This window comes from Ursus arctos, unplaced genomic scaffold (genome assembly GCF_023065955.2).
Source record: "Ursus arctos isolate Adak ecotype North America unplaced genomic scaffold, UrsArc2.0 scaffold_8, whole genome shotgun sequence".
In the NCBI taxonomy this organism is placed as follows: Eukaryota; Metazoa; Chordata; class Mammalia; order Carnivora; family Ursidae; genus Ursus; species Ursus arctos.
In genome coordinates, this window is record NW_026623100.1 from 38,172,161 (window position 1) to 38,200,117 (window position 27,957).

Genomic DNA, 27,957 nt, shown 5'->3' on the forward strand with positions numbered 1-27,957 from the left:
GCGCCCGAGCGGCGGAACGGCTGTACCGAGGGCGGAAATGCTCTCGGCGGAAGTGGTAGCTGCGCAAGTCGTGGGCGGAATGACCGCGGGCCGGCTCCTTCGAAGGCTGTTGCGAGCCCCTTCCCGCTCCATGGCTCGGAGCGCAGTCGGTGGCGTGTGTCCCTCTAGGGGCTTGCACGCGGAGCGCGGGCCTCGAAGGCTCTCCATCGAAGGAAATATTGGTAAGGGCCGGAAAGTGGCTGCAAGCCTGAGAGGCTGAGAAAGGGAGCTGGGCCCAGACCCTCCCCCTTCCCCGCGGTCTGTTGCCGTGGGGCCTTTCCCCTCCCAAAGAGGCCTTTGCTTCTTTGATTTTTAGGATGTCAGGCCTCAGTACTCTTCCACAGCCACGAAGTCTGTAGCTAGGGCAAGAGTTCTACCAGCTTGTTCTAATCGAAATGGATGCGACAAAGAGCAGGATATCATTTCTTTGTTCTCCTAAGATAGGGTTGCGAGATTTGGGGGGGGGGGGAAGGTGCTCATTTAAAACAGGATTTCAGATAACGAATACTTTTTTAGTGTGTGTCGTATGCAGTATTTGGGAATACACTAGAAAAAAATTATTTGTCTACAATTAAAATTTAACCGTCCTGTATTTTCTCTGGCAGCCCTACTCTAAGAGTTCCTAAAATTCAGTCATTCAGATACCACTTACACTAATTTTATCGTCTCTCTTCTAGTCCCATATAATTTCTTAACGTTTTTCTTAGAAGAAACTCACTTTTTAAACTTAAAACATGTATTAAAAGTAACTTATAAGAGTAGAGACCCAGTATCTTAAATAAAAAGTAATCATAAAGCGAAATGAAAGCAAGACACTTAAGTTTAATGTTAATTAAATTCTGACTTGGTGCTTTTATTTACTAGCTAAGGTGCTGAGCTCTAAAGAGATTAGCAAGTGTTGAGTATTGAAGACATTCTAGCAGCAGATTGAGAATTTCTCATTTTATTCATTCAACAAATAACCCTTTGTGCAACTTCAATATGCCAGCACTGTTCCTGGCCCTGAGGATACAGCACCGAACAGAACAAATAAAAATCTCTGCTCTCATGGAACTCTAGTAGCGATAAATAATAAAACAATATAAAGTAAACAGAGTATTAGATAGTAATGAGTGTGATGGAGAAAATTCAGGGATGAGCGATTGAGGGAAATAGCAGTTTTAAATAGGGTAGTCAAGACAGGCCTCACTGAGAAAGTGACATTGGAACAAAAACCAGAAGAAAATGAGGAAATGAAACCATGTAGGTAGCTGGGAAGAGAATCTTCCAGGCAGAGAGAAGACCAAGTGCAAAGGCCCTGAGGTGTATAGTGTGTTCAGGGAACAGGAGGAAAGCTGTTGTGCTGGAGCAGAGTGAGCAAGGGAGAGAACGGAAGGAGATGAGGTGCAAAGGTAAGGAATGGCTGGATTGTGTAGGCCTTTAGTCCGTGGTGGATTTTTACTTACCATTGGAAAAGGTTTGAGCTGCCAGGGAACAGGATTTGACTTAAATGCTGAAAAGGTGACTCCAGCTGATACTTGGACAGTAGAAGGTGTCAGGAGGTTACTGCAGTGGTGAGTTGCCATGAGTTGGAGCAGGGTGGTAACAGTCGTGGGTAAGAGGCATTTGGATTCCAGTGTCATTTAAGGCAGGGCAAACTAGATTTGGTAACAGATGTGTGGAACGCGAGATAAAAAGATCAATCAGTTTGGCGTGAGCAACTTGAAAAATGGGAGTTCCGAATTTTCTTAAATGGAGAAGAATGGGAAGAACAGACTGGGGGCAGGGCATGGTTTCAAGATCCTGTCTTTAGGCATGTTAGGTTTTTATGTGCATATTAGATATCTAAATGGAGATGTTGACGAGGTAGTTGGTTATATAAGTCTGAAGTTCAGAGTCTCCCTGGACTGGAGGTACAAATGTAGATGGTATTTGAAGCCAGGAGACCTTGTGTGTTGATGGAAAGGACTAAGCTGTGGGGCACCCACATGTTAAAGAGATTGGGGAAGGAACCAGGCAAAAGAGACTGAGAGGGAATGACCACTGAGGTTGGAGCAAAACCCAAAGAGAATGATATCTTGGATGCTAAATGAAGAAGGTGTTCAGGGGGTGAGAATGTTCAACTGTGTAATGCTGTTTAAGTAACAGAGCTTTTTGGTGAACTTGAGAAGGACAGTTTTTAGGGGCAGTAGGGGTGAACGTCTGATTGGCACAGGCTCAAGGAAGATGGGAAGTGAGGAACTGGAGTCAGTGGATTAAGACAGCTGTTTGGAAGTTTTCCTAGAAAGGGGACACGTGGGGTGGCAGCTGAAATGGGGAGGGTTTGAGGGGGTGGTTTCCAGTTTTTTCTTTTTGTAAGAGGAATAGATCATGTTTGTAAGCTGGTGGAAATGGTCTAGTAGAGAGGGGAAAAAGTTGGTGAAGCAGGAGACAGGATATAATTACTGGAGCGATTTTAGTAAGCAAGGAGGAGTGGAATCTATTGCCGAAGTGGAGAAAGGTTAGCCTGAGCTAGGAGCACAGTCTATCCCTAGTAACAGTGTGAATGGCAACAGAAATGAGTACTGACTGGAGTAGGCGTGGTGGGAACCTGGGGAAGGTCTTTTGGTTGTTTCCTCAGTGGAAGAGAACGAAGGCTCAGCTAAGCAGGGTGAGCGTGAAAAGAGAGGAAAGACATGAATTAGCCTAGTGAGTGAGCAAGAGAAATGTAGAGCTGCCAGTTAGCATTAAGGACCCAATTGGACTCAGTGGTCATGAATTTAAAGTGAGACCAGTCACCACATCTGTTTTTTGTGTTTCTCCAGCCAAATCAGAAACATCAAAAAATTGAGAAGGGAGGGTCCTGCTCCCTGCCTCATGGTATTAAAGATGTTCTTTGGGAAACATGCCTCTAAAGGAAGCTCTGTTCTCAGGGCCCAGAGAGGTGCCAAAGTACTTCACACAGTAAGTACTTGGACAGGCCATCAGGCCAAGTTTCAGCCCTCTCTCCCAATGTTCCTGATCCTTGCTTCTTAATCTTTCTTGGTGGATATACTTCTTCCTTACTTTCACTTGAATCAAGACTTAGTACCTACCAGGAGGGTAGACTCCCATGTGGGACAGTTCCTGTCCTTCAAGGAGCTCGTAACCAGGTGGGAGGAGCAGACTTGTAAACATCATTCCTGTACCATGTGATGAGTGCCATATTTGTTTGGGCATGGGAACTCAGAATCTCTGGGGTAGGAACTCCCAAGGGGGAGACGAGGAAGGAATGTTCCAGGTACAGGAAGTCATATTTGCTAAGGAAAAGCCTGAAGAAACGTGTAGTTTTAAGAACAGGGATGTGCCTGGACAGCAGAACAAGAATCTGGAAGGGTATACCAGACTGTGAACAGTGTGTGCAGCATGCTAGGAGTTTGGTGTAGGTGGTGAGAGGCTACTGAAGACTTGAGGCCGGCATGGGCCATGACCAGATGCATTTTTTTTTTAAATTGGCCTAAGGAATGAACAGAAAGCAGGCACTTTCTTTGTCATTTGCTGCATTACCCATAGTGCTGTTCATCCATTGTGTGGAGTGAAGGAGCAGGAACAGAATTCGGAGTAGATGGACTAGTTTTGAGGCTGTCGTTGTAATAGTTGGAGTGTGGGAAGATGCAGGCCCAGACAGAGGGAATGGAGAGACAGAACAGAATGAAGATTGGAGAGGGATTTTGAAAGTGGGATTGACAGGACTAGGTGGCCACTTGGAGGTGACAGATAGAGCATAGAGAATGACAGGTTTATAGTTCACTGAAAACTGAGGAAGGGAGTAAAGGAAGAAATAGTCTGGGGAGGTAAGAGTGGTAGATTTGGTTATCAGGTGCCTCTGAGACATACAGAGATGTTCTGAGCTCGATTAGGACATGTGCCTGAAATCGAGAGAGATGGGACCGAGATTTCAGATACGGAAGTTGTTGGTCGTGGGGGTGGTTGTTGCAGCCTTGGAAGTGAATGCACTTGCCCAAGGAAAATGTGACTAATGGCAAGTGGACTGGGGGCCCCTAATCTGGCTGCTTCTAGTTTCACCTCCTACTGCTCTCCATCACCCCACACACCGTGATGACTGTCCTCAGGCAGAATTAGTCACTGCCTCCTCTGTGTGCTCTCATAACATTTTGTACCCACAGCTGCTGCAGCGCTTGGGGTCTGTGGGGATTGTTTGCACATTCAACACCTTCCCTGGGTTGGCCACTTAGTGTCTTGCTCATCTTTGCATCAGCAGCACCTAACCCCCTGCCTGACCCCTTGTATTCTTTCGGTGTTTACCAGATGCTTGACTCCCGTGCTGTGATACCGTGTGGAAGTTAGTCATTGGTGCCCACGGAGGGAATATTTTCAACTGCTTTACAGTCAAGTCAGGAGTGAGCGTGTTCTCTAATCACAGGTGGCGTCCCCAAACAAGTCAGTACCCCTCCAGGACAGCTGAAGAGGGGAAGGGAAACCCCTGTCCTGACTGAAGTTAGATATGTTTAGAGGGGCTTTTCCTGTAGTCGTGCTGCTCTGAGTCCTGTTGATCGGCTCCTGTAAGCGCAGACCGCAGCACGCAAGGAAAGTGAGGCCGTCAGGATAATGGCGCCCAGTATGAGTTACGAACCATATGCCATGTGTGATTGAAAATCAAAAGCTTGGTGCCTAGAATCCCTTAAGAGCTAAGAAATAAAACAGTCTCTCTTCTAAGTGTATTCATGGCTACAGAGTATTATTGCCTCCCCAAACCAGTTATTTTATAATTACAGACCTCAGTTGAAGAAAGGATTGCTGTGTGAGATACTGGCAGTGAGTCATCTCAGACCATTCTCACTTTGATTTTCTAAGACCCAACCAAAAAAGAAGAAACTTGGTCACTTTTACAGTCTAGAGACTTGTACATAAAGCAGAGGAGAGAGCTTCCCTAATAGCATGTTCCTTACGTTCTAACGTCACTAATGTGCATCTATTGCTTTTATTGCATATAAACAATTGGGCGAAGAATCCTGGGGAAAAAGGCCTATTTGTTCTAAACGTTGTATGTTGGAGTCTTTGTGTCTGTGATTCCCCTCATTCCATCCATCTCCATTCCTGATATCTGGCTAGATACTCAGGATGCAAAGGGAGCAAGGTCAGTGTGTGCCTTCAAACAGCAAGTGGAGAGAGTGACGGGTCAGCAGATAATTAGAACGGGGTACCTTGGTTAGCCCCCGCCCCTCCGCGAGGTGGAGCAGAGAGAGCTGAGAAGACGACAGCGAAAGGATGAATCAGGTGGTGCGCAAAGTAGTGCGGGGAGGGGTTCCAGATCAGTGACGGTCTCACACTGAACAAGAGGGGTTTGGAGCCTATGCTGGGAGCTGAGAGCAACTTTTTTTGTTGTTAAACATAGTTTCCCATGGGAAAAACAGTAAGAGCACTTAGGGCAAAACGGTATTAAGTTTCTTTTAAGCCTGCTGAGTGATTTTTGTTAAGTTCGCCCAGAATACTTTTGGGCTCAGATCCTTTCTGATCCTGGGTACTTTGTTTCACGGGTGGAGTATAAGCTCCCTGAGGGCAGGGCCTCAGCCTAGTTCATCACTTTAGTCACAGTACCTAGCACTTGGTAGCTCTTCCGTAAACGTTCGGTAAGTGAGTGAACGAGTAGACGGATCCGACCTCAAACCTAGCGCCTGAAATACATGCTTTGAATATTCTTTGGAAGACTTTATTTTGTTCAAGGTGGTTTTGTATTTATTGCCTTAGTTTGCTTTTTGGTACAAGGTTTCAGAATTGGATTTTTGCCATGTTTTAAATTTTGTTCAGGAGAGGAAAATGCCTGGAGGTGATGTTATGTTTAAGAGGCTTGCTTGAAACACAGCTGTATTACATTGAAAGTAATACATTATCTCGGGTGTTACATCAGATGCTATCTAATTGCTAGATTTTAGCAGAATGTAGCAATAGCAGGCATCATGGTTTATAGAAAAATTTGTGGAAAGAAAAAAAAATCATGACTTAGGAAAGGATGGAAATTAGCAACAGAACTCTTTGATGTAGCTTGTGGAATGACAATCCTGGTGCTAATAAAAATCAACATGTTGAACTAATAGACCCTAAGGAAGTACCTCCTCTCCTTTTCCAAGTCATGGCACATATAGTAAAGTTCAGTAATAGCTACGGTCTGGAAGGAGGGTTTGATTCTGAGATCTGATACCTCCCAAATCTCATGGTATTAAAAAGTATCTTGAGAGGTAACAGTGAACCTGGGATCTAACTAAATCGTGCTAGTGAGATCATAAGAGGCTGGTGCTCTGCGGAGAGACCAGACAACGGAGGACTTTGCCTTGTTTGCCCAGTGCTGCATGGAGAGGAGCGGCTTTTGGTGGACATGAGTGTTCTGCTCCCTAGGCGGAGGCCACTGTAGCGGGAAAGAAGCACCACTCTTATGAAGCTCCTGGGAACACTTTAAAACGTATGTCTTAAAAAACAAAACTAAACAAAAAAACAGAGGCACGTGGGTAGCTCAAATAGTTAAGTGTCTGACTCTTGATTTCAGCTCGGGTCGTGATCTCAAGGTTGTGAGACTGAGCCCTGCTTTGGGCTCTGTGCTCAGTAGGGAGTCAGCTTGAGATTCTCTCTCCCTCTCCTCCTCCCCCTATAAATAAATAAATAAATCTTAACAACAACAATCAGAACCCAAGCAGGAAGAAAAAACTTAAGCTTAGGTATTATAGCACTAAAAAACCTTAGGCTATATGTGGTTTTATTATGAACACATAACTTTGAATTTCTTTTAAAATTATTCCGTATTTGTGGCTGGTGCCAGGCACAGCTGAGTTCCACTGGAATACAGCTTAAGAAATACTGCCGTATGGCCAATGCCCCAGGCTCTCCAAGTGCTAGAGCAACCTGGATGGCACAGCTCTTAGGACCTGCAGCCACCATTTACTGTCATTCTTTGCTGAAACTGGCTTTTGATTACTAAACTGGCTTTCCAGAAGCTTTTGAATGGGCAGTGGGGTGCAGGGTAGGAGTACTGCCCTGGTGTAATTGTTCCAGTAATTGGAACTGTATATTTCCCATTACATCAAATTTGTTGGCATTCCGGGTTTTGTGTGTTTAAAAGGCATGAGTCGGTTTCTCAGAGGCCTGACTGCTTTAGATGAACTAATAGTGTCTGATCTCAGAGGTGAAGCTGGCACTCCCTAACCCTCAGGGCCCTTCCTTTCTACCTGCAGTAGTTTCTTAGATTGTTTTTAACTTTTAAAAAATGTAGTTCTAACAATCCCAGCAATCTCAATTGCCTTAATCTTTCCCTATTAATTAAAATAACTTTTTGGCTGGTAGGCAGGGACCATATTTTAGATTTAATCAACAACCTGCAATCTAAATTTTGCCCATCTATGCCAAATATTTTAAAGTAGGGGCTACTCAGAGCAGGCAGGCATCTGATAATACATAAACTCAACTAATTTGTAATTCCTGTCAGTCTGTTAGGTACTTCATGACAAGCCTATAGGCTTTTTCAGTAGTCTGGCATGTGGTTTTAGAACCTATCTATCTATCTATCTATCTAGAACCTATATATATATATATATATATATATATATATATATATATATATATATATATATATATATATATTTAAAACCACCTCCGTTGATTTTGATCAGATTGCTCTGGATTGCAACCTCAAATATAAGTAGGCATTAGGATCACTTGGGGCATACTCATAAATGTGGATTCCTAGGTCCCGGCCCCAGAGAGTCAGATCCTGTTAAGAAACCAAAATTAAGACCCATGAAGCAATCAAACCACTTAAATGCTAAACATGTCATAAGCAGTTAATAAATAGTGTGATTCAATTGCCCAGTGTGATAGGAATTCCATGTGAGCTAGAGACATTCTAAACTTCATGGAAGAGGTGGGGCCTTAGGCTTGGTAGGGGGAAAAGGGTTTAGACACAGGCCAGGAAGAGCAGGGGAAGGCATTTATTCACTGAAGTGTGGGAAGAGCAGAGGCTGGGCGGATGTGCAAAGGCGCACACAGGCTGGGTGGAGGTGGAACTGAGAGATGAGCATGACTGTACAGAACACACAGATTCGTGGTGTTTGTTCTTACCCTGTGTTGTTCAGACGGGAGCTGGAGTGCTGTGTAATCAATGGCACATATCGGATGTGTGGGCTCTTCTGAGCCATCCCTTCATTCCTGATCAGTAACCGTGAGTGGCTGATAGAATTGACTTGAAGGGTGCCTCCATTCCTTCTTTTGGTTCTATTTGGGTTCCTCCTTAGGGTAGAACTTGGTTGAGAAAGATCGTCTCTGATAGAAGGGATTGAACTCCAAACATACTCCTAACTCGTTTTTTGATTTTTAACAAATGTCAGTGTCAGAGGGAACCAAAATTAGTAATGTATTAAGTGTTTTATTCATTCAGATCATTGTGCTGGGCTCTGAGTCCACCCTTTTGCCTTAGAGGAGCCCCATCTTCTACCTGGAGAAACAGAGTAATTACGGTTGCAGTGATGAATTCTTACCCAGAAAGCCAGGCCAAGTATAAAGGATGATAAGCTGATCCAGCTCAGAGGCATCAGGGTCGGGAAAAGCTTTATACAGGAAGGACATCTGAGCAGAATCTTGAAGATTGAGTAGGACTTGACCAAGTGAGGAGAGGGGGTGCTCCAGGAAACGGGAACAAAGAGGCAAAATCACATTTGCGGAAAAGAGCATGGCATGATTGGAGTTGCAAGGAGTTTGGTCAGCAGGAGCTCAGGGTGCCTAAAAGAAGCTGAGGCCAGAGAGGTACACGGGGGCCAGATCTTGCAGTGTCTCGTAGACCATGCTAAAGGGTTGGATTTTTTGTGAAGGCAATAGGAAAACTGTCAGAGTTTTAAGCAGTATTACTTTGTGTTCACTGTGGCTGCAGTATGAATGATGGAGTAAAGAAGGCGAAGCCAGTGTCAGAGAGGCAAGAGATGAGAGCCTGATCTTGAGCTTGGAGGTGGGAATGGAGAGAAAAGGACAGATGGGGCAAGTTTAGAAGGCAGGTGCAAAAGGACTTGGTGGTTACTTGAGGTTTGGCAGAGGAGGGAGAAATTCTGGCAGTGAGCGATGCTGCTGCCATCCCCTGAGGTCTGGGATATGGGAGGCCATTCAGTTTGCTGGGGACGAGGATGACTTCATTCATGTAGGGAGCAGAGTGACTGAGGTGTTTGTGGGACATCCAAGTGGAGATGTCTGGAGAACCCTTGGAGTGAGTCTGGAGCTCAGGAAGGTGACGGGCCGGACACTGGCACAAATGGGAAGAGATGATTTGTTATACTAGGTTGGTTTCACCTCCAGAATATTTCTCAGAGCAGCCACTACTTTCCACCTCCTCTGCCATCCCTTGGGTCAGGCTGCTGTCATCTGCTGATTGGTTTGCCTGTCTCTGTGTCAGTCCATTCTTACACAGATGGCAGAGTGATCTTTTAAAAATGAGGCGGAATCTTATCATTTCCCTGCTTAAAATCCATTGCCACTGACTTCCCATTGCCCTTCAAATAGACTCAAACTTCTTACCGTGCTGGGAGGTCGGGCCTGATGTGGCCTGACCTGCGTACCTGCCTCTCTTCACGTCTCGAGCCACTCTTCTCCCTCACTTGTTCGTCTTCTACGCCCAGGCTTCTCTTCTGGCCTGTCCTACCCCAGGTTCTTTCTCTTTTCCCTGCCTTTGTTTCTGCGGCTCCCTCTGCCTGGTTCACCCTTCCCCCACACCTGGCCTGGCTAACTCCTCACCTTTCAGATCTTACCTCAGATCTTTTCCTTCAGAGGAACCTTCCCGGTCTCCTGAGCTGGATTAGAGCCATCCTGCATTTTTCTGTGCTAGCACTTAACAATTTGTTATTAGTTATTCCGTGTTTGTTCAGTGTCTCCCATACAAGCTCCGTGAGGGCAGAATCCATCCTGTGTTTTGTTTACCATTGTACCCCCAGTGCCGGACAGTCCTGAGCCCACAGTAAGCACTCCAGTAAGTATTAGTTGGGTTTGTTGAATGAATGAGGGTCATAATCTCAGTTTTTCTTTCCTGAAAAACTTGCAGTTTTTACACTGTCACAGAATAAATATAATTCAAGCCTTACAACTTAAGTAGATGATCTCCTCTTCCTTTGGTAGTCCTGTTACATTCTCACCTGTTACGAAAAACTTTGCCTCTGAGAGGTTAGGGCATTAACATTGCAATCAGATCTTAAGGGTATTTTCCCTCCCAGTTGCCTGTATTAATTACGGTGAATACAGGTTAGCATGGCCTGATCCATCATCGGTCGGACGCTGGTATGGTGCTGAGTTTTGAAATTGGGAAAACTGGGACTTGTTGCCTTCAGTTGGGCCTCTGTGCCAGCGTGGAGTAGCAGCCTTCTACGGCCGATGTGGGAAGTGTCCCAATACGTGCTGTTTGCATTGCAGCTGTGGGAAAGTCCACCTTTGTGAAGTTACTCACGAAAACTTACCCAGAATGGCACATGGCTACAGAACCTGTAGCAACATGGCAGAATGTCCAGGCTGCTGGCACCCAAAAAGTAAGTCTTCAGTTGTGGTGGGTAGTTGGCAGGCATGGGTGAATAAACTAATTGTAATAATCTAATTTGCTCTGAGTAGGTCAAACAGCCCAGTTTGAGTCTCTTTTTTAAAATCCTTTCATTCCAGAAAGCAGACCACATATGCCAGAGAGGATATGACTTGTTTGAATATGTTGAGTTTTGATTTTTGTGGTTTGCACATGTCTACATAAGTGGCTGCCTCTGTTCTTCGTGGTTTCCCAAAGTATGTCCAGCCGTCCTGGCTTTGTCATTCCTGCCCTTGAGTATATTACTGAAGCTGACCTTCAGCATTAAGAGCTAATTGTAGTGATTTTAACTTATTTATGAAGTGTTAGAAATTGGAAGGGACTTCACGAACATCTTGTCACACTCTGAGACAATGCGGAAATAATAGCTAGCATTTATAAAGCACGCACTTCGCCACATACTGTGCCAAGCAGTGTACATTTCACTTCTGCCTCACGGCATAGGACCTAGTGTCAGGTCTCCTGCTTTGGGAAGGGCGGTAGGGTTGGTTTCAACCCCAGCCGGATCCATGTGAGTAGGGAAGGACCAGTTTGGATGTGAACCCTAGGGGTAGCTGAGGGAATGGCACTACGTTGCCTCAGTCTCCACACATTCCTCCCGTGACCACCAAGAATATTTCACTGAGTGGCTCGTTCTGGTTTTTAACAAAACTCTAATTGTTAGAAAGTACTTGTGTGAGCCACTTTGCATCCCTGTGACTCTGAGTCACTGGTTCAAATTCTGCCTCTTAAGTTTTTAATTTCTCTACATGATAGCCCTTTGTATAATTGAAGGTAATTCGTGATTTGTTTGCTCTTTCTCTTCCTTTTTTCAAGCCAAACACCCATTTTCTTCCAGACTGTTCTCATTCTGAAGTAACTTTGTCTAGGTGATAAGCTCCAGTTTGTTAGTTTCCCACTTAGAATTTACTAAGAGTGGTACTCTAAATGGTAAAGAATATCATAGAACTTGTTCTACGTGGCATTTTTCTGTTATTCCAACTCAAAATTGTGTTACCTCTTTTGGCAGGCACATCATGCTTATTGTGGATATATGTTTTTTTAAATTGTCTCTGTGTATATGTATATGTTAGTGAAGTTAATTTTCCATTTAGAAAATAAATTACATATCTTTCTCTGAGTATGCCACAGGTCATGTGTTGTGGGAATTTAAAAATATGTCCACAAAGTATTTGTTGAGCTTTCCTTTAAGAGGTAGACCCTAATTCTCTCCTTGAGTGAGTAGCGACTTGCTTCTGATGAATAGAATGTAGCAGGAATAACAGTGGGACTTGCTAGGGTAGCCAGAAAAGGCATTGTATCCTCTACCTTGTTCTGTCTTGATCACTTCGGCTCTGGGGATGCCAGCTGCCATGTCATGAAGCGTCCTTGTCTGTGAAGAGGCCCATGAAGCAAGAGATCGAGTCCTCCTGCCTGCAGCAGTGTGAGTGAGTCTTCTTGGAAGTGGATCGTTTGGCCCCGGTCTTCAGATGACCGGCCTCAGCCAACATCCCCACTGAAACTTCATGAGAAACCCTGAGGCAGAGCCGCCGCTAGGCTGTGTCCGTATCCGCGCCAATAGAAGCTGAGATAATGAACATTTTTTGTTTAAGCCACCAAACTTTGGCACAATTTGTTTTGCAGCAGTAGATACCTAATACTCATGTAGTCCTGTTATCCAGAGGTAAATAGGTAACGTTTTTGTTCTTTTAAATTTCTTTCTCCTTAGGAGAAAATGTATATGTTTACATACACCTATATGAATGTATAAAACATACATACATTTACTTTTTTTAAACAAAAATTGTAATTGTTACCTGCATGTCCTTTGATATACAAGGTCTTCCTTTCATAGTAATTTTAATGATTGCACTATACTGTATAATATGATCCTTTAATTTAATGTAATTGATATATTTAATTTAATTAATATATAATGTTATGTGTGCTATATGAATTTCTTCCTGTTATAAAAAATGTTACAGGGATGAATATCCTTGTAGCTACATCTTTTTTCTTGTTAACAGCTACATTTTGTATACTTCTGTATTTTCTTAGGGTAATCTACAGTCGGAATTTTAATGTCCAAAAATTGCACATCTTGTTGATTATTGACACCTGTTATGGTTTACAAAATTTTCCTTCAAAAAGTTGTACCACTTTCCCCATACTTTTAGCAACACTGGGTATTACTTTTTTTTCATTTTTGCTAATATGAGGGGCAAGAAAACAGTGTTATTTTGTTTTACATTTCTTTGATTACCAATGAATTCAACATCTTTTTTATATTTATCAGCCATTTATTAGTATTCTTTAGTGAATTGCCTATTCAGACCTCTTGCTCCCCCCCCCCCATTGAGATCTTCAAATTTTTGTAATGGCTTTATAAGAACTCATTGTATGTTAAGTATCTTAATTCTTTGTCACATACGCCTGACCCTTTCCCCAGTTTGTCATTTTTCTTTTATCTCTATATATGATGTATTTTGCAATGTAATACATTTAAGTTTTTATGTAGTCAAATCTGTCCTTTTTTTCATAATTACTGCCTTTGATGTTAAAGTTTTAAAAAGACTCTCACAATCCAAAATTATAAAAACATGTACCTACATTTCTTTCTCTTGCTTTTATGGTTTTACTTTGTTCTTTATGTGACTTTAAAAGTTATAGGAGGCTAATTTTTCCCAAGTCATTATTTACATTTCGTAGTAGTATTCTTGTTTAGCTTAGTCCTGAGTGGTTATTTAATTCTTATTATTGTGACTGGGACCTGTTTTCCCATCATCTTTTTCAAACTGGTTATTATTGTTTTAAAGGAAAGCAGTTAATTATTTAGGAAAGCAGTTAATTGTTGTGTTCGTCTTGTAATATTGTTTTGGTTTTTTTTGCTTTATTTGCCTGAGGTTTCAGAAAATAATAGTTTTCCCTAAATACTTATCATTTGTAAGCGTTCTCCAACATCCATACTTCACTTCTATTTTCTTGTTTAACTTTATTGGGTAGAAGTTCCAGAGCGCACTAACTAACAGCACTGGTGGTAGTCAGCGTTATCTTGTTCTGTCTTTAATGAAACTACCTCTACTGTGTCAGTGTTAAGTTTCGTGATTGTTAATCGTTTCACAAATCATGTGGAGGAAGTACCCTTCTAATTACTAGGATAGGAACTGTTTTCCTCAGGATCAGATGTTGAATTTTCATCAAAAGCCTTTTTTAGTATCTAGTGAGATAACCATAGGGTTTTTCTTTTTTTAATCTCTTAGTATTAGTCAGTAGATTTGAAAATGGTACCATCTGTACATTCTAGAAGAACCCTCTTGATCGTGGTATACTATTCAGTCAATTTGCTAATAGGTTGTTTGAAATTTTGCATGTATATTTATATATTTAATTGGTATTACTATTTTTTGACAGGTTTTACCATCAGGGTTATAAAAGGAATTGAGAAGTTTTACACTGTTTTAGTGTAGGAATTATCTGTTCTTTGAAGGTAGGATAGAAATCATTTTTTAAATAATATGGATCAGTGCTGTTTGAGTGGAATAGTTACTGGACGACTATGTCTTCCTCAGCTGTTATTCAGGGTTTGTGGGGTTTTTTTGTTTTTGTTTTTGTTTTTTACCTTCTTGAATCAATTTTGATAACCTTGTTTTCTTCGAAAATTGCCCTATTATTGAGATTTTCAATTTTAATAGTATAAAAATAGTACCTGGGGTTTTTTTATGCTTTAATCCAGAATTACTGTGTTTTCTGTGTGATGTTGCTTGCTTGTTTGTGTTAATATTTGGGGAGGGATAGATTTGCTAGGTGATTGTCTCTGTTCTTTCTTTAAAGACCCAGTTAATGGATTTTATTAATTCTGTGGGGACTTGCATTCTAATTCATTAATTGTGGCCTTTAAATTTACTAATTTCTTTCTAAGAACCTCTTTATATTTTTAAAGCTCTTTTAGGTTGAATGATTAGTTTGCGTATTTTTCTTTTTTTCTTTCCTTAATAATAAAGCATTTGCAACTGAAAATTTTCTTCATGTGATAAGCTTTGGACTTGTCTTTTAGAGTTTGACATACAAGATTTTAACTGAAATATCTAAAGGATTTGTAATTGTAGTTTTTGATTTATTCTTTGCCCTAGAATTATTTTTAAGGTATTTTACATTTTCTGAGTAGATTTTGTGTGTGCATTTTTTTGTTTGTTTGTTTACTCTAATTTTATTTTGTTATGGTCAGACAACATGGCTTATACAGTTTCTAATTGGGGGAACTTACTGAGGTCTTGTTCATGGCTTATGTATGATCGATTTTTATGTATGATCAATTTTGGTAAGTGTGCCATGGACTTTTAAGAAAAATATATATTGGGGCTCATGGGTGGCTCAGCCGTTAAGTGTCTGCCTTCAGCTCAGGTCATGATCCCAGGGTTCTGGGATCAAGCCCCGCATTGGGCTCCCTGCTCGGTGGGAAGCCTGCTTCTCCCTCTCACACTCCCCCTGCTTGTGTTCCCTCTCTCCCTGTCTCTCTCTGTCAAATAAATAAATAAAAATCTTAAAAAAAAAAAGAAAAAAAGAAAAAAAATATATTATCTCTCAAGTATGGAGTTTGATGTGACATATATTATAAATTCTAAGATGCCATTGATTCTAAGACACATAATCACTTTAATAATACTTCTAAGGAATAATTAAAATGTCTTTTAAAGTTTAACTTAAACATTGTAAGATATACCTCAATTTCAGATATGTGAAAAATAATAATGACTTAATAACAATTTAAAATAAGCGCTCATTTTTGGGGTGTACTTTTTATATTAAATTCTGAGAAAAGTGTTTTAAAGTTTGTGCTTTTATTTTGTCTATTTCCTTGTATTTTTAATCGACTCTGCTCTTATGTTTCTATATTTCAGGGCTTTATTATTGCACGTAAAAAGCTTCACAACTCCTTTGTATAGTCTTTATTGGTTTATTAGTAAAAAAAACAAAACCCCTCTTGTATCATTTAATACTTTTTTTAAAATACAATTTTGCCACATCTACTTTCTTTTTATTTGCATCTATTTGGTGGATTTTGCTGTCCCTTTGTCCTTAACCAATATACATCATGTTGTCTTAGGTATTTTTCTTGCAGGATTTTTAGTTTTTACTCAATGTTAGGGTTTGCCTTTCCTGGGAATTTTTCTCTTATAATTATGTTTAACTTATTTCTATCACCTTATTTTGTGCTTTCATCTCCTTTTTCTTCCTTTTTTCTATATTTAATATTTTCTTTCATTTTTCTCCCCTTTATTCATATGGGAAACTTCACTATTTTTATCCTAACAGGGGAAACATGTACATGTTTAAACCTATCTTTCAATGTTAATGGAGTCTCTGTGAAAGAGAAAAAGAAGCCAAAACAGAACTCTTCTACTTTTTTATTACCTTCTTTGCCAGGTATATTGAAATAATCTAAAATTTTTGTAGATCCAGAATGTTTTTATATTGTGAAATTTCCTTTTTAACAATAGAAATGTGGCACTGAGTTTCGCAGCCACATAAATAGTAGTTCCTTAGTTACCCCTTTAGTTATACTTAAACTCTGTTCAACTGGTTGATCACTGACCACTGTTTTCTCATTACCACATCTTCCCATTTCTTAATTTTTCAGTTGGTTGAAATATATTTTAGAGAATTTTTTCAGAAAGGGCACGTGGGTGGTATAATTTGAGTGATTGCTTGTCTAAAAATGTCCTCCTTTTGCTCTGGAGTATAAAAGGTAGTTTCTGTTGTAGAGAAGTATTATATGGTTCTGATCTTTTTTTTTCTTTTTAATAAGTAATTCATGTGATTTCCCCACCATTAGGTTTTTGTTTTGTTTTTATGAATTGCCAGTATTTTGGCAGGATAGGTCCAGTTTTGGGTTCTTGTACGTGTGTGTGTGTGTGTGTGTGTGTGTGTGTGTGTGTGTGTTTATAAAGCTGTGTATGTAAATACATATGAAATCTTTTCTGGTACTCTGTGAATTTTTTTGGTGGAAAGTCTCACGTCTCAGAAATTTTCTTCAATTTTTTTCTTTTAGCTTTTCTATCAGATCAGTTCCTTCTTACTAGAACTTCTAGTTTTAAACTTTGTTCTTAAATACCTAGAGATACTACATGGTTCTATTAGTGATTCTCAGTGATGATGAGATTGGACGAGAAGGAGACACACACCTTATGAGTAACGGTCTTCCTCTGCTTGTGTCTTTGTCGGGGGTGGCATTTCCCCTCTCTGTATTGGACTCTTGTCTCAGAAGGAAAATCGCTTCCTTAGGTAGCTTTGTCTCAGCTACAGGTACTGTGGAGTTGTGGATCATTTTAGCTCTTGTTTGGAAAGTTGTTTGATACAGAATTATATTAATTACTGTGAGGTGGAGCACAAGTGACATTACATCTTGATACATCTTTCCAGAGGAAAAAAAGGAAAGGCAAAAACACCTTCGCACGGTACTACAGTGTACATTGGATCTCCTCCTCCTAACCTATATGTCTCCATTTCTGTCACAATTTTTTTTTCTCTTAGTTTAAGGAAAATTTCTTGAGCTGATGTTATGTATGACATTCACTAATGAGGTTTACTGCCGTATACAGTCTGCTGGTGACTGTCTTCATAAGGTGCTTTGTTTTGGCAATTGCGTTTTTCTCCTCTAAGAATGTTCTTTCATATTATTCCTGTTTTTATGACAGCACGTTCTTATCGATGTGGCAAAATCTTGTATCTCATTGAGATTTTTCTGTTTTCTTTTGTTTCTGGCAACAGCTCTGTCTCCTAAGGGGCTGCTTGTCCTGAGCAGACACACTGGTTTTCTCCCTTTGAATTGCTGCATATACTATAGCCAGTCATTGTCCCTCTCTTTGCTTATATGTTTGAAGGGATGTTTGTATTTGTTCTGTAGCTGAGATAGGTTCTTTCAGAAATTGCGTAGGCCCTGTACAGTATTTTGTTTCAGAACATTCTCCCTTCGGTAGCCCAAAGGCTGCTGATAGAGTAGCTCCCCCCCAGTCAAGCTAGTACACCTGTACCCATAGCACCTCACTCCATCCAGTGGGCTTCCATGCAGTCTCCTAACTGTGCTACACCCCAAGGGCTCTCTGCTGTCTCTGGTGACCCCATTGGAGACTCAAGTGGATTCAGATGTGTCCCCCTGCCTCTACTTCCAACTCTTAACCGGGGGGTCATTTGTGAGACTGCTATGTGTTTGTGAGTTGGAGGATTGGAAGGAGGGAAAACATGTGATCCATTCTGCTCTACCTGCATTGCTCCCAGTGAAGCCTTTCAGAGGGCTGGGATCCTTCTTTGGAATCTGTGGTTGATACTTAGCCAAACTGGACCACTTGTGTTTATCTAACCTGTTCCCCCTCCTCTATCTTTTTCTTCACCCAAATGTGCTCTTAGTCCCCATTCCTATCTGTGGAAATTCCATGTATCTTTTACTTCCCAGCTTGTGTTTACATGGAGAAGCGTTAGATTGACGTTAGAGGAAGCCAGGTTTGAGTCCCTGTTCTGCACTTACTCACCTTGAAACCTTGGCCAAGTAAGTTGGTTAACCTTTCTGAGTGTATTTGTCCCTCAGGAAAATGAGCATAACAATAGTGCCCTCTTCATGAAGCTGTTTTTGAAGATTAAATGACATAACAGCGCAGTGAACACTGAAAATAAATCTTAGTTTTGTTTCCTGTACCCCTTACAGCATCGAGCCTATGTAGCGCCTCATCCATGTAGGCCTTCAGTTAATGGAGATTGAATGAATTCACTTTTGTGCTGAGTCAGTGGCAGAGCCCAGGAAAGAGTCCAGGGCTCCCGAGTATCCCTCATGTGTTCCCACCTGCACATGCTGAGTAAGTGGGTCTTCAGATACATTTCAGAAAGTCTCCAGAATGGAGGAGGAAGGTTTTGTTTGTTTGTTTTAATCCCTTCGGTGAGACAGAGAGAATTCTGGTTGGTTGTTTAGTTGGATTTTCAAATAACCCGTTGCTTTCTTGTCTGGGTTGAAGTTTTGTAAAGAAATAGCCACGGATGGAAGCTCAGAAGAGAGGCGGTGGCGTGTGAACATGGGAGGTTTGATTGCAGGGAGTCTTAGATGGCTGTTGGGTAGCTCCTGGTCACACGGACTCCGCAGACCAGTCAGTGAGTGTCTTGAGTGTATGCACGGTTCTTCCTCTGCTCTTCGCTGCCGTGTTCAAGGGGCCATGTCCTCTCCCTCTCAGATTCTCATGTTATCGGTAGGAAGAGCTCTTCCTTGATCATATAGCTTTGACTAAACTGGGGGATATGATTATATCTTTTTAGTAGAAGGAAACTTTTGTAATTGCTTCCCTCAATGATTATTAAACCATGGTGGTGGGTAGTAAACACCGTGAGGTAAATATACCTTCTAGGAAATTCCCCTCTTTTGTAATTTCCCTCTAGGCCTTCACTGCCCAAAGTCTTGGAAACTTGCTGGATATGATGTACCAGGAACCAGCACGATGGTCCTACACATTCCAGACATTTTCTTTTATGAGCCGCCTGAAAGTACAGCTGGAGCCCTTCCCCGAGAAACTGTTACATGCTGAGAAGGCGGTACAGATCTTTGAGAGGTCCGTGTACAGTGACAGGTAAGACCCTGAGCCCTTCGCTGGCACTGCATGTTTTCCCTTTTTGCTCCGCTGTGGTTATTGATAATTGTACTTTTTCATCATCCGTTTACTTCTGAAGATGCTAAGTTGGTTACCCACTTACTTCCAAATGAGACAAACTAATTCTTAGTGTTTCCATAAAACCTCCTAGAGGGAAAAAAGAAGGGTACACTTGTAAGTGTCATATAAGTTTTTTAAACATTATCTCAAAACCATGTAAGATATGTAGAACAAATCCTATGGGCTACATAATCCTTCTCTACCCCAAGAGAGAGTTTAGTTTACTCTTTATAAAAGCTGAATATGTGAATTACAAGTGGTTGAGCTGTAGATTTTGGTTCTTTTACAGTTGTTGGGTATACTCCTGCATATGTTTCCCTCCCCTTTCCCAGGCCATGCCTCCTGGACTAGGAAGGTGAATTACATATAACCGTCCTCGTTGCTTGGAAACATATTCACCATGGGTTTTTTGATTTCCAGCTCTTTAATGAAGTAGTCATGTGAGAGACCCTTCAGAAAAAGAACTACTTTGTTTAGAAGTTACAAGATCTTAACATTTTCTCGTAAAGGAAGAGATGAGAATTGATTTTGCTATAGGAAGCTACACATTCTAGGTGTTTTCTTCAGAGGGGGCATTTTTGAGATAGAAAGGATAATTCATTATACATTCTAATCGCGATGGTTATTTAGACCCTTTCCCGTCTTTAAAAAATTCATTCATTCATTTCTTTGCTCAGTGCAGATTATTAAATCCCCATATGTTCAGGCACCAGGCTAGACCCTGGGGCTGCAGCAGTGAGCAAGGCAGACCCAGTTCCTGCCTTCAGGGCAACCCTAGTGTAACGGGGCCTCTGAGATCGCACACGTGCTCGTGTGTGTGATGTGTGTCCCAGAGGAGGAACACAAGTTGTTTGGGAGAGTGGATGACTGGGAGGAAGAAATCCAGATCTTTTCTGTTTGAGTTAAAAGAATAGTATGTGGTTTTAGAACAGGGACCCTGGTGCCGGGGTCCTTAGGCTCATTCTCTGTGGCATCTGCACGCGGACTGCAGTAGTTCCCTCCCCTTAGTCCTCTGCACCCCAACTTTCTCCCCATTACCACTGGCTGCGGAGAAATAAGAGAGGTGCTCATTCTCAAGAAAGGTGAGGGCCCCTGTTAAAGGGCTTATTAACAGATATGTCCTTTCTAAGATTTTAATTTCTAAGTTGCCTGTGAAGAAGCTGAAAATATTTTTCAGAAATTGATTTACAAAAGTCATCTTTCTATGTTGCCTTCAGCTAGACTATTATAGCTAAACCATTCCAGACCGAGAAAGTTGACTTTGGGAGCTCCTAGATTAATTTCCTCACAGCCTAGCAAAGAAGTAGGTATAGTAACAAAGATGTCTTGAATGCTTTGCACCAGTCACTCTTCCAAGCACCTTGTGAGTACTACATACAGTCATCTCAACAGCGCCACGAGTCAGGCTCTACCGTTATCTCTTTGCGCAGAGGAAAAAATGGGCTGAGGGAGTTTGATGACTTGCCCATGGCAACACAGCTTGTGAATTTGGGGGCCAGGCTCACACTCAGGAGTGTGACGCTGCCACCCATTCTCTTAATCGCAACTCTTGCAGCCTTGTGGTGTATACTTCCCTGAGCCATTCGTATACAAGGATTCTGAATTTCATTTTCCCAGAAGTGGCCAGTTGCTAAGCGTTGCCTTAGAAACTGGAGTTCATTGTTTAGGATGTAAATTGTGTTTTGTATCAAGATGCCTGAGGTTTGAAAGCAGAATTGACCCTTCTGAGGCAGTGGTTTCTTGTTAGCTCTGATTTCCTATTTACCAGATGCTCCTTTAGTAGTGGAAGTAAGCAAGGGGCAAGCCAGTTTGATTTTTAGATTGAGCTTTCTTGTACCTGGATTAGAAGCTCAGCAGCAGAGGAAGCAAGTGAGTAAGGGCTCCTGTGTGCTTTGGGGGAGGGTCTGCTTTCTTGTTAACACTGCAGTGAATAAGAAATGCATCTCCCGCTCTATAGGTGACACCACTTCAGTACATTTCCTTCTCCACTTACTAACCACACGAGAGGATGGCTCAGCAGCCTGGAGACCCGGAAGCCCTCATGAGCCCTAGATTGTTTTTTGGTCTGGGGGCTGGCTGCGGTAGTAAAGAAATCTCAGAAGTGTGAGTTTTCACGCACCGTATGCTGTGTGTTCCGACTGGCCTCCAGCAGGGAGAATCACTGGCGACCGATGATAGTCTTTTCCACTGCCCTTGTTCTTCCAGTGGATTAATCCAGTTGGAGAGCTGTGATTTTGGCTTCTAAAGTCGACATGCTATTTCCCATCTTACTGTTGAACAAGGAAGGAGACATAGGTTAAGAATTCAGATTTCTTAAAGATTGATGAGGAGCTGGAAAGGTTAAGTGGCTTGAACAGACATGGAACAAGTTGGTTATTGATTTTTTTGCTTCTCTCCCTTTTGCCTTTCATTCCATTTCCCATTCTGATCCCCTCCCCCAATCCCACCTATATTTCCAACCAGGTATATCTTTGCGAAGAATCTTTTTGAAAATGGTTCCCTCAGTGACATCGAATGGCATATCTATCAAGACTGGCATTCTTTTCTCCTGCAGAAGTTTGCCAGCCAGCTCAGATTACATGGCTTCATCTACCTGCAGGCTACCCCCCAGGTAATGCGGAATGTCAAGCCTTAATCTTCAGGGCTGTCTGAAACCTAAGAGGTGATGTTCTCCAGCACCCGATTTTCTGGTTGGAGAAGTAGATTACGGGTATTATGTGGAGCATGGAGAGCAGTGTGGGTCACACCCTCCCCTTCTGGTATCAAGCACCCTGTTTCCCACAGGCTTTCTGTGGCAGAGGGCTAAAGCAGATGACTGATAAAAGGGGTCCCTCTCCGTGTAACAACAACACAGAGAAAATCAGACATTGTCGTTTTCAGCCAGGGCTTGCAGATTGCTCCTCTGGCCAGGTCACCTGTAGCCAACTGCCTTGGCTTTCCCTTTCTTCCAGCTGGCCCTCGGAGTCTGATGGTCTTGATGGTTTCCTGAATAGGGTGCGGGGAGGAAGTGGAGAGTTTCCTGACCTCACCCTGATACTAGCATAATTAATAGCTGCCTTTTGAATCTTGAGGGCGCCACTGGTAAGTCAGGCTGGACCACAGAAGTTACATTCCCTGACTCTCTGACTTGGACCCTGGAGCCAGCCTGTTTTGGAGCCCCCACAACAGGGGGATGTCACGGAAGGAGCACCAAAATCTCTGACTGGCAGCGATCGTGGACAGCCCCTAGAAACCTTTCCCCTGGAAGGGTCCTTGTTGTCAAATCCGGTGGCTCAGACTAGTGGTCTCTAAGGGCTCTTCTGGAGTGCGATTCTGAGTCAAGGCTGGAGGTATTTTTTGAGAGGTGTGTTGCTCTCAGCTTTTGAGACCCATGTAATGGGTGGTCAGATGTCAGGTATCCTGCATAATCTTAGGAGGAGAGCTCCCTTCTGACGAGAGGCCACACTTTTTAGAGACAGGACTGAACCTTGTGGACAGAGCAGGCCTGAGAGCAGATTGAGCAGGGTCAGCAGATAGTGGGAAGCCCATCACACGGGCTTGCAGGAGCTGGAGAGGAGAAGGCCAGCAAGAAAGTCTTCCTCACTTCTTTGTGCACTTGCAATGACTGAGAAAGGTACGGTGATGATGACAAGGGTGGTGGCGATTTTGATGATGATGAGAGTGTGACTGATAGATATTGATGGAGAGACTAACCGAGGTCTTTCAGCTGGGGCAGAATGACAGGGTTTGAAGGGCTCTTGCAACTTAATGGTAGAAAAAGCAAAAAAAAGCTTTAAGATTGAATGGGGATTTTGGTGCTCTTTTGATGGTTTTAGAAACAGAGACTCAGGAATGCTGATACCTTCCCCAGAGTCACCCCTGACCCCTTCTGTGAGATTCAGACGTGACTATATCCAAGGGAAGAGCAGAATGGAAGCAAACCACATCTGTGTGAAAAGCCGTGCAGGTGCCCCATACTCTAGTACAGAGCCCTGGGAAATACTGAGTTTAGAGATTGTGAGATGGACCTACGGAGCACATTTTGCTCCTTTCTACCTGCTCTTCCCTAAGTTCTAAAAAGCAAACAAACCAACATAAAAAAATCAGTCAAAAGAGAAATGTCTGGGCCTCAGTGTCACCACCCAGCCCCGTGGAATCAGGAAGAGGGCGCAGCCAGCCAGGCCTTGCTGGCACTGTTGGCAGCATGGAAACGGTGTGCTGGGAACGCCTGGCACAAATGGCACCTGGGTTTGGGCTTGGGAAGCACGGTGGCCAGATCCACCAGCAGTGTCACAGTCCAGTTGCCATCCCAGCAGCCACTCTTCCTGGGGTGGTTGGTGAAGGGGGCAGGTCAGCAGGAGGGTCCCCCCTTGCTGTTCTTAGCCCCACTCTTTCTTAGTCATATTCAGGTGTGTCCTCCCCATGACGACTGAAAGCAGGAGACACAGGACTAGAGCACTGCTTGCGCAGGACTTGTTAAAAAAGAATTTGTTGTGACCATACCAGTAAAACAAGAGTTTTGCCAAATGCTTAAAATAGGAGCTTACCTATTAATCATGCTCCTTGGAATTTACTCCATAAATGTGCTCCCACACAGGCAAAGTGGCTCCTGTGCAAGCCAGCACTGTTTGTAATAGCAGCTCGTTGAAAACAACGCAGGTGGTCATCCGTAGGGACCAGTTGATTGCATTCTGCTCTGTCCGTACACTGGAAAACTCTGAAGCCCTAAAAATGGGAAAACACTATACTAACATAACAGTCTCTAAGACATTAAGTGAAAAAAACTGGCACAGAGTGTGTGGTGGGACATCTTTTACAAGTATGGTGTTTTTTTAAAAGGTGGGGGGTAAGGTGTATATGCATGAAATATTTCCGAAGGCATACAAAAAGTTACCATCGGTTGCGGGTGGGATGGAAAACTGGACCACTAGAAGTCGGGGCTGTAGGGCTGTGTGATGGGAAAGGGAGGCAAACAATGGGAAATGTTTTGAAGCCATCAGCAGTAAGGGTGGGGTGTGGAGGCAGAAAGAGAGGGAAGAAAAAGCAGGTTCATGGTGAAGGAAAGTAGAAAAGGAAGAGATGAAAGCAGGAGACAAAGGTAAATGGAGCTGGAGGATGAGATCAGCACTGCCAACCACGAATGAAGGCAGGCGACGGATGCGTACTGACCACCGGTCTGCCAGCCTAGCACTCAGCCCTAAACAAGACAGACTGTGGCTCCCGGCCACTGTGCTCCCTGTGCAGGCCTCCCTCTGTCTCCTGCTACAGTGCAAATGCCTCCGGTGGCCTGGGTTTCCCCAGGGCCTACCAAGGTGCTCGGGAGCTGGTAGCAGAGATAAAGGGGGAGCTCCTGCCCCCTCTGGGGAATGTCCTTCTGACTGCTGGGGCCCAGTGGCTCCCTCCTTTACCTGCACTGCTGCCCTGAAGGTCCAGACCTCACAGTTTAGCACTTGATTCACTGTTTTCCATATTATTATATTTATTATCATCTAAATTATAAAATCCCAAGGACAAGGACTTCATCTAAGTTTGGGATGATAATTGATTAGGGGAAGAGATCGATGAGAAGGAGTAAGTGCTAAAAGTATTAACCTGTTAAATCTGTCTCCATTAATCAATCTGAAAAGTTGGACATAAGCTCATAAATGAAATTTATTTACATGATTTTGTCTCCTTAGAGGAAAGGTGTGGTGCACAGCAAGGATTCTGCATCTTCGGGAATATTGTGCACTTCATTTGGGGCTAAAGTTTACATTGGGAATAAAGTTTTTTAAGTGTTTGAAAGAGGGACTACCCTCTTTCAGTGGGTTAATCCACCTGTTCTTCCCAGGACATATGACATTGAATGATGAAATGTTTGCCAGGTGGCGAGAGGAAGGGAAGCGATCAGGCAAAACAAACTTGTGGAGCAGAAGTCTCAAGGTGGGAAAGAGCTTGGCCTGTCCCGTGGGTCCGATCTGGCTACTGCCCTGAGCCCAGGGAGGAGCTGAGAAGTTGAGGGAGGGGTAGGAGGGGTGGCCAGAATCCGGGATGGCCTTGTGTGGCAGGTAAAGGAGAAGACGTGACATTCTCTGAGCCATTGTGCTTCCAACTTTTCTACCAGGTGAAGGCAGAGTAGAATGATGCACTCTCTGGAAAGGGGGAGGAAAGGAGAGTTAGTCTTAAGCCTCACTTTTTTTTACTTCTTTTTTGACCTATGCAGAGTTTGCCTTCTGCTCCAGAGTCAGTGACAGGATATGAAAGACATTTTCCGATCACTTAACCATTTTGTAAATGTGATGCTCCTCCTACTTCCTTGAACCTGGGGCTTTACGGCTACAGGCAGTAGGGAGCCTGGGAGGTGTTCGCAGCAACGAGGGTGCTGCCCTTCTCTTGCATCACTCTGGAAGTGTGGGTGGAGGCAGCTCACTGGGGGGGGAGAGCGGCTGTGGCCAGGAACTTGACACACCTTAACCTTGGTGAATCCTCACAGCTTCCCATGGGGTGAGTGGAAGGGAGGAGAGGAAAGCCCGTAAAGATTTCACCATTCGTACATGTGAAGACAGGAAGTGAATGGTGGATTTTCTGACCTTAAGGCCTGTGCTAATCCCATGCACTTCACCGCCTCCAGAAAGCAGAGAGCCAGAGGACTCTTGCCCTGGTCCAGGTGAGAGGTGATAAGGACCTGACAAAGGCAGAGGTGAGAGAGATTAAAGGGGATTTAGTGACTTCCTGGGTGGGACTGGGAGGAGGAAAAAGCAGGGTAATTACAGCTTCGCAAGGTGGATGAAGTTTGCCATTAACCTGTGATTGAATAAGGAAACAAGAAGTAGAAGCAAGGTCATGGCTTATCGTACCAGGTTGGATGTCATGAGTGGGTCCAGGAGCCCCTGACGACTGCACCGTCACAGCCAGGATAACACATGAGCTCAGCATGGCCTGGGGATTGTCTTTTAGGTTTGTTTGAAGAGACTCCACCAGAGGGCCAGGGAAGAGGAGAAGGGTGTTGAGCTGGCGTATCTCGAGCAGCTTCACGGTCAGCACGAAGCCTGGCTTGTTCACAAGACAACAGAGTAAGTGGAGAAGAGGACAGCACCGCATAGACACCTGCCTCCCTACGGCAAGGTGCTCAAACTCGAGCTCCACAGGCAGCCCCTTAAGAAGGTTCAGAACGTATCAAGTGGTTAGAAACCCAACTGAGAGGGCACCTGGGTGGCTCAGTTAGTTAAGCGACTGCCTTCGGCTCAGGTCATGATCCTCGAATCCCAGGATCAAGCCCCACATCGGGCTCCTTGCTCGGTAGGGAGTCTGCTTCTCCCTCTGACCCCCCCCCCCCCGTGTGTTCGCTCTCTCTTTCTCAAATAAATAAAGTCTTTTAAAAAAAAAAATCAAAACAACTGAGAAACTCAATATTAGGTATAATCTGTATATTCTAAGAGGCGTTTTATTAGATTCTGTTTCTCCAGCTTTTTTGTTTTTTAACATTTCCCTAGATTGAACATTGTGATTGATGATGGTGATAGAGTTGACTCAGGGTGAAGGGCTGAAAAATGTTAGAGAAATTGTCCATTTTACTAAGTTGACAGTCCTAGTTTTGGCATTTCCTCCCTTCAGGCTTGGTATGCAGTCCACTTAAAATGTTTGGGGTTCTGACTTTCAGTATCCATCTCAAGACTGAGGAGGAAATTTAGCTTTCCTCTTTGCAGCCAACTTTATTAAATTCTTTAACTGTTATTTACATGCAATTTCATTGAGAAGCCATGTGACTTTAGAACTGTTCTATAGATTATTAAGACGTAGTGAGTATGTGAAGGTTGTTTCAGCTTTCTTTTTTCTCTCCCCTAAACATTCATGCTTCTTACAGGCTCCACTTTGAGGCTCTGCTGAACATTCCAGTGCTGGTATTGGATGTCAATGATGATTTTTCTGAAGAAGTAACCAAACAAGAAGAACTCATAAAAAAGGTGGAGGAGGACCTTAACTCCTGCTTCTAGTGATTTCCCTTTATTGCATTTTTATCTTTGTTTCAGACTTCAGTGTAATGGGTCTTGTGCTTTGTGTTTCAAATTGCATTTCACAGTCCAAAGCCTACGGGACCTTGTACAAGTTACAAATATAATCCCTATTCTCTAAAGCATTTTGGGCTAATAATTGTTAAATAATTGACTTCCCAGCTAACTTCCTCAAAGGTATTTTTGAACTGGGGAAATGCAATTTTTGGATTCTCTTCCCAGCGCAGCCACTTCCACTGTATGACCCTGCACGGGTCCCATTTCCTCCCCTTGCCAATTTTTCCTGACTCTCAACACCCCGTGAGCGTGGTTGTGTACCAGTGTGGGTGGACTGTTGTAGAGTCTGCTGAAAATATGAAATTTAACTTTTGTTTTTTCTCTTTCCCACAGGTAAACACCTTTGTAAAGAATCTATAACCAGTACTGGGATGTTCTGGCCGTGATCTGGGCTGAGTTTCTAAAACTGGAAAAATCCTGAGTCGTGCACCTGCCATGTCCTTCTACCCCCAGAGTCCTCTGACACTCAGGTCCATGATTTGTGTTAGCCTTCGACTTTGTAGTTACCGTCTTTTCTATCTCAAGGTCTTCTAAAATAAAATGGAAGTTTTGCTTCTTTTGCTAATCCAGTTGTTGGTTTATCTCTTGGTCCCTGCTCTGAATTGCCCTCTAGACGAGCCATTTTCAACTTGAACCCTTCCCTGCCCAGACTTCCTGTGTGCTCACGTGTTCCCTC

At 43.0% G+C, this 27,957-nt stretch overlaps 1 protein-coding gene across 3 annotated transcripts; it reads left to right on the plus strand.

The window, feature by feature from the left end:
* DGUOK (deoxyguanosine kinase) lies at window positions 1-27,846 on the plus strand. 3 transcript variants are annotated; one of them, XM_057309205.1, is made up of 7 exons: window positions 1-221; window positions 10,429-10,541; window positions 18,986-19,173; window positions 21,718-21,865; window positions 26,170-26,285; window positions 27,077-27,205; window positions 27,615-27,846. In XM_057309205.1, coding segments are annotated over exons 1-7 (879 nt in total). In that variant the 5' UTR covers window positions 1-37; the 3' UTR covers window positions 27,616-27,846. The 3 variants fall into 3 exon arrangements, with proteins under 3 accessions (XP_057165188.1, XP_057165189.1, XP_026338552.2); XM_026482767.4 differs by having other exon boundaries at window positions 24-221; window positions 27,077-27,176; XM_057309206.1 differs by having other exon boundaries at window positions 27,077-27,846.
* The last annotated feature ends 111 nt before the right edge of the window (window positions 27,847-27,957 follow it).

Coding starts and splice junctions, on each gene's coding strand:
- DGUOK (XM_057309206.1), top strand. CDS start 38: ATGCTCTCGGCGGAAGTGGTAGCTGCGCAAGTCGTGGGCGGAATGACC. Junction 10,542..18,985: donor AGGCTGCTGGCACCCAAAAA/GTAAGTCTTCAG, acceptor ATTTCCCTCTAG/GCCTTCACTGCCCAAAGTCT. Junction 19,174..21,717: donor AGGTCCGTGTACAGTGACAG/GTAAGACCCTGA, acceptor ATTTCCAACCAG/GTATATCTTTGCGAAGAATC.